Source organism: Nematolebias whitei, chromosome 17, assembly GCF_014905685.2.
Source record: "Nematolebias whitei isolate Nwh7 chromosome 17, NemWhi1, whole genome shotgun sequence".
NCBI lineage: Eukaryota > Metazoa > Chordata > Actinopteri > Cyprinodontiformes > Rivulidae > Nematolebias > Nematolebias whitei.
In genome coordinates, this window is record NC_056514.1 from 42,035,878 (window position 1) to 42,041,877 (window position 6,000).

Below are 6,000 nucleotides of genomic sequence, written 5' to 3' on the forward strand. Positions count from 1 at the left end.
ACTGACACCTCCGAAAGACCATGCCTCCAGCCTAGTCCATCCTGTTTTGGGCTGGAGTTGGCTCAGGATTTTATGCATGTCCATGGAGATGATTACCTCATACTCATGCATATTAAAATTTGGGTGTAACTTTATTCTGCCCAGTTCTTGTCCGGACTTGTCTGATTCAACTTTTGAGTTGCTTGGAGCTGCTTTAAGGTTAGCCATTGTGAAACTCTCTTTCTTCGCATAACTCATCCTTGCACATTATTTCTGTAAAACACTTCTGAGAAGACAGTTCTCCTTCATCTCAAATTCACATCATGAAATGAAAAAAATACATTTTCAAAATCACAACAGATTATAATTATCAACTTGATTATTTACTTGATTTTGTTTGTAAATCAACAATTCATGTTTTATTTATCTGAAAACTGACAATTTCATTAGGAAAAAGTATTCTCCTTTCTCCTTCACTCTCCTCCTCAGTGCTTTCCTCTGCCCGCGTGTGTGTCCAAGTGTAACTGCATGCGTGTGTACATATGAGTGTGTGTGTGTCCAAGTGTAACTGCCTGCATTTGTACGTGTGAGTGTGTGTGTGCTCAGTGTGCATGTGTGTATGTATGCGTGTGTCTTTCTCCAGCATCTGTTTTCCATTATCACAGGCCTGAACAAGAGCATGCTCGGACATGTCTGAGGGAAGACTGATTCCATCTTAGCGGGCCCTATTGACAAACATCTCTGAATATCTGGGAGTTATTAAATATGAGATTCTCTTATTGCAGAACCTGGACTGAGTAAAAGTGCGGACCATGTATGTTAGTGTGTGTGTATATGTGTGTGTTGTTGCAGACTTACCAGCTGCTGGTATTTGAGCTCATAAAGGATCAGAGATTAGTTGGAAGCATCTGTTCTGTTTGTGCATTTCCATTGTGTTCGTTCACTTGGAGGGAGCGACTCGTTCTAGTTTCACCTCCTCAGCAAACATACTGTCCACTGCGCGTGCACACACACACACACGCACGCACGCACGCACGCATGTACACACACACACACACACACACACACACACGTGTCCATCTCTGTGATGGACGTAAACGTCAAATATCTGAAGCAGAACTAACATCAATCTCTGAGCTCAGCAGGTGTTTTGTTCCTCCTGCAGGAGGTTACAACCTGCAGGAGAACCATCTGAACATCATCTGAAAGAACACTGGTCCATCTGACAAACATGACACAGACAGTTCCTCTCTGCTCATCAGTTCATGCTTCTCCTTTTCTCAGCGGATAAACCCGCTTTACATTCTTGCACTTAAAAGAAGAGCACCGTCGTTCCTACAGTGGCCTCTGCAGGTGCCACCAATCAGGAGGTTTTGGGGGTCCTGCCAGGACCAGATGGGGTTCCGTCAGCAGCCTGCCGGTCCGCTCTCTGCTCTGACACTAATGGAAGTCAGCAGCATTTAAACTGAACGAGTTTTTTAATTAGTGCATCTTAACGAGTCAGCCCTAGTTTCTGATTCTTTGTAGGACAGATGTTTGGTCCCAGCTGTTCTTGTAATGGAACAGATCCAGATGGTTCCGCTCACTTCAGTCACACTCATTACCCATAAGGAGTCGTAATGGAGATGGTTCTGCTGCTGAACTCCAGCAGGTTCAGCAGGTGTGTCTGATCACCTGAACCCTGATCTTCATGTGTGTTTGATGTTTCAGGCCATCATCTATGAAGGTCAGGACAAGAACCCAGAGATGTGCCGAGTTCTGCTGACACACGAGATCATGTGCAGGTAAGAACACCTGAACACACCTGGACCACGATCACTTTAGGTCCTGGTGTTAGAACATCTTATCTGGTCTTATGTAGACCAGACTAAGTTTTATGAGAAGTGAACCAGATCCAGGTCTGCTTGAGGAACAGAACTGAACCACAGAAGGTCATGTTTACAGCAGGTGGTCCAAACGACTGAAAAACTGATCAATCCTACAAAAAGGCCCAGGTTCCTTTAGGACCAGCTCAGTTATCTGGACCAGAATCTTTAAGATGCCTATCTATTTTTTAAACTGTGTTTTAAAATTTTAATGCTAGAATCATTCTAACCTGGAAAGTAACAATGTCTTCAAAAACAGAACCATTTGATGTCCATGTTCTTGATGAGAGGACAAAAACTTCTGACTGAGCCACAGATTCAGAAGCCAGGGCTGGACCTCAGCCTCTTAGACATGACGAAGACTCTGGTCAGATACAAGCTCTAAACGAGAGCACCTCATGGTGCCGTTATAAGGAAAGATCAGCTGAGTGATGGTCCAGCTGTCAGAGCCTGGGACCAGACCAGGACCAGACAAATCCTGACAGGACAGGTGTGACCGGGTGTTTGGACACATTGGAACCTGAAAGCAGGTTCTGAGTATAACAGCTGTTTGTTACTTTGTTTGTTACTCTGTTTATTTGTTGTTCTGTTTGTTTGGTTCTGAGTTTGTTGTTGTTCTGGTTGTGTTTTTCTTGTTTAGTTTGTTGTTGTTTTATTTATTTGGTTCTGAGTTAGTTATTGTTTTGTTTGTTGTTTAGTTTGTTGTTTGGTTTTGAACCAGTTTGACGTGACTGTCAACAAGGAAGAGGGCCGGCTCCAGAGGAAGGGGCGTGCCAAAGACACCATCTTAGCACCAACATAACTGGTTTGTTCCACTTTAGAGTAAGCTGACTCCACTCTGAGCAGCAGTACTTTCCACAGAACAACTGTCAACTCTTGAAACTGTGCCTGCAGTCAACCTACTTCACATATGGGGAGCAATATTATAGGCAGAAACATGGGTGTGCTATGGGGTCTCCAGTTTCTCTTATTGTTGCCAACCTGTACATGGAGGAGGTAGAAAAGAGAGCCTTGACGTCCTTTTCAGGGACACCACCAAGTCATTGGTTCAGGTATGTTGACGACACCTGGGTTAAAATTAAATCTCAGGAAGTCCAACATTTTACTGACCACATCAACTCTGTGGATAAATACATCAAGTTCACACGAGAAGATGTAAAAAATGGCAGGTTGGCTTTCTTGGACTGTGAGGTGTCAGTCTCTGATAGAGGACATTTGCAAACCGAGGTGTACCGCAAACCCACCCACACAGACCAGTATTTGCAGTTTGACTCCCATCACCCTTTGGAGCACAAGTTAGGAGTCATCAGGACTCTGTACCACAGAGCAGACAGCATCCCCACTAGCTCAGGAGCCAGGCAGAAGGAGAAATCCCACACAAGACAGGCTCTAGAGCAATGTGGATATCCTAACTGGGCCTTCCTGAAAGCAGAGAAGAAACCCAAACAGGACTCCAGTCAGCCAACAGGTGAAAAGGAGGAACCCAGACCCAGACCAGTGGTCATTCCATATGTTGAGGGAGTATCAGAGAAACTGAGACGTTTATTTTCTAAACATAACGTCCCAGTGGCTTTTAAACCCCAAAATACATTAAAGACTGGTTCATCCCAAAGATCCAGTCCCCCGGCACAAACAGAGCAATGTTGTGTATGCTGTTCAGTGTCAGGAGGGTGATCAGTCTTACATCGGGGAAACTAAACAGCCACTGGCCAAAAGGATGGACCAGCACAGAAGATCAACATCATCAGGCCAGGACTCTGAGGTCTACACTCATCTCCAGGTCAGAGGTCACTCTTTCAGGGATGAAGATGTTCACATCCTGGACAGAGAGGAACGATGGTTTGAGAGAGGAGTAAAGGAGGCCATCTTTGTGAAAAGAAACCGTCCATCATTAAACAGGGGTGGAGCCTCCAGGTTCAACTGTCCCCCTCTTACAATGCTGTGATTGCTAGTATCACTCAGCCCTCTGTGAATAGTAAACAGCCATCAGGTGCTAATGATCCATTGTTAGGCTGATGGTCCTTCTTGAGCATGTGATCAGCTGGTTCTGGTTGTCAGCAGCAAACTGGTTGATCCACTCTGAGAAGGTGATATTTAAGAGACTGAGCTGAAAACAGCACCTCAGACTGAAGAAGTCTCTCGGATGAGAAACGAAACATTTCTAATTTTTTTTGTTATTTTGCTTGTTTTGTTTTTTGAATGTCCAGAGGACCAGATTTAACTTTTTTTTAAATTTTTTTTTTTACGATTTTTCTACCTGGATTATTGAGCATGCATCAGGATATTTAGAGTAAGCTGTTTGGGGGAAGAATCAGTTTTGTGTTGTATGTTTCCTTGACTGATGCAGCCTTCTGGATAGAAGGTGAAATGTTTCAGCACAAAAAAGAAACTGTCCAGATGACCTGCCTGAAAATAGTTGGTTTGTTGTTTAGAATTTCTTGTTGTTTTATTTGTTGTTTTCTTTTTTGTTTGTTTGTTGTTGTTTAGTTTGTTTGGTTCAGAGTTTGTTGTTGTGCTGTTTGTTGTTTACTTTGTTGTTGTTCTGTAATTTTTTGTTGTTGTTTAGAGATTTGTTGTTTTCTTTCTTGTTCCGGGTTCGTAGTTGCTCTGTTTGTGTTTTTGTTTGTTGTTTAGTATGTTGTTGTTTTGGTTGTTCTGAGTTTCTTGTTGTTCTATTTGTTGTTTAGAATTTTGTTTAGAATTTCTTGTTGTTTTATTTGTTGTTCAGCAGATTTGATGTTTAGTTTGTTGTTGTTTTTGTTTTGTTTGTTTGGTTCAGAGTTAGTTGTTGTTTTGTTTGTTGCTGAGAGTTAGTTGTTGTTTTGTCTGTTTGGTTCAGAGTTAGTTGTTGTTTTGTTTGTTGTTGAGAGTTAGTTGTTGTTTTATTTGTTTGGTTCAGAGTTTGTTTTTGTTTTGTTTGTTGTTGAGAGTTAGTTGTTGTTTTGTTTGTTGTTGAGACCAGCCTGTCTGCTCTGTTTCCTGAACGAATGTGTTTTTTCTCGTCCTCACAGCTGATCCCAATCACCCAGGTGTTCCTCTTCTCACCTCTTTAGTGTCTGTATTTCATCTACATGTTTTCACTCCCTTGTCATGTGGTCTTTGTTCTTTCCATGGAGTCGTGATCTGTCTCTATTCCACCTGTCATTTTCTGCTGACAGTACTTTGTTTTTGTTCACTAAATTATTATTTTTACTCATGAGTCCTCCTGCCTTCCTGGATGTGGTTTCAACACATTAAACTCCAGATCACGTCAGCTGTTTTGTTTGTTGTTGTTCTGTTTGTTTGTTGTTCAGAGTTTATTCTGTTTTTTCAGCCGCTGCTGTGATAAGAAGAGCTGTGGGAACAGAAACGAGACGCCGTCAGACCCCGTCATCATTGACAGGTAACACTGCTCAGTTTCTGCTGGACGAGTTTCCCTCTTCAGTTCGTATTCAGACCATCGTGTCAGTCTGCTGGGGAGGCTTCTGTCACCGCAACACAAGTCAGAGTTTCTTTATTGTCATTCGCACCTCATGTGGTACATGTGGTGGAGCGAAATTATGTACACAGGGTCCCAGTTACATCCAACAATAAAATGTCTAAGAAAAACAGTAATAACATCTAAGATATGAACTAAGAAAAACATCAACTAAATATACACTAAGCACTCATAACATAAAACATTGAACATCAGCACAAATATGAACATGAGTCTGTGAGCAGATGTGCACGCATGAACACATCAACATTGAAACAGATCAGCAGTAACATGAAACAGATCAGCAGCAACATGATATGGTTTTTCACAGTGATTATTCTGGTTAGAGATTCATGAGTCTAACAGCCTCAGGGTAGAAGCTGTTCCTCAGTCTAGTGGTTCTACACTTAATGCTCCTTAACCTCCTTCCTGAGGGGAGCAGGGCAAAAAGTGTGTGTGCTGGGTGGGTGTGGTCCTTCATGATGCAGGTGGCCCTCTTCCTGCATCTGGAGGTGTAGATGTCTGTGATGGTGGGGAGACTGACTCCAACATCTTCTGTGCAGCCTTCACCACTCTCTGCAAAGCTTTTCTTTCTGCAGCTGTGCAGCCTCCATGCCACACGTTGATGCTGGAGCACAGGATGCTCTCCACTGCACACCTGTAGAAGGAGGTGAGGACTGAGCTTCCCAGACCAGCTCG

The 6,000-nt window shown here is 42.9% G+C and overlaps 1 protein-coding gene across 1 annotated transcript in view; it reads left to right on the plus strand.

The window, feature by feature from the left end:
- Positions 1-6,000, plus strand: part of LOC119423587 (transcription factor COE3-like) — a 188,040-nt gene that overhangs the window by 21,244 nt on the left and 160,796 nt on the right. Inside the window, exons 5-6 of the mRNA XM_037690986.1 lie at positions 1,690-1,763; positions 5,158-5,226. Of these exons, the coding sequence (XP_037546914.1) occupies positions 1,690-1,763; positions 5,158-5,226 (143 nt within the window). The remainder of the gene's footprint in view (positions 1-1,689; positions 1,764-5,157; positions 5,227-6,000) is intronic.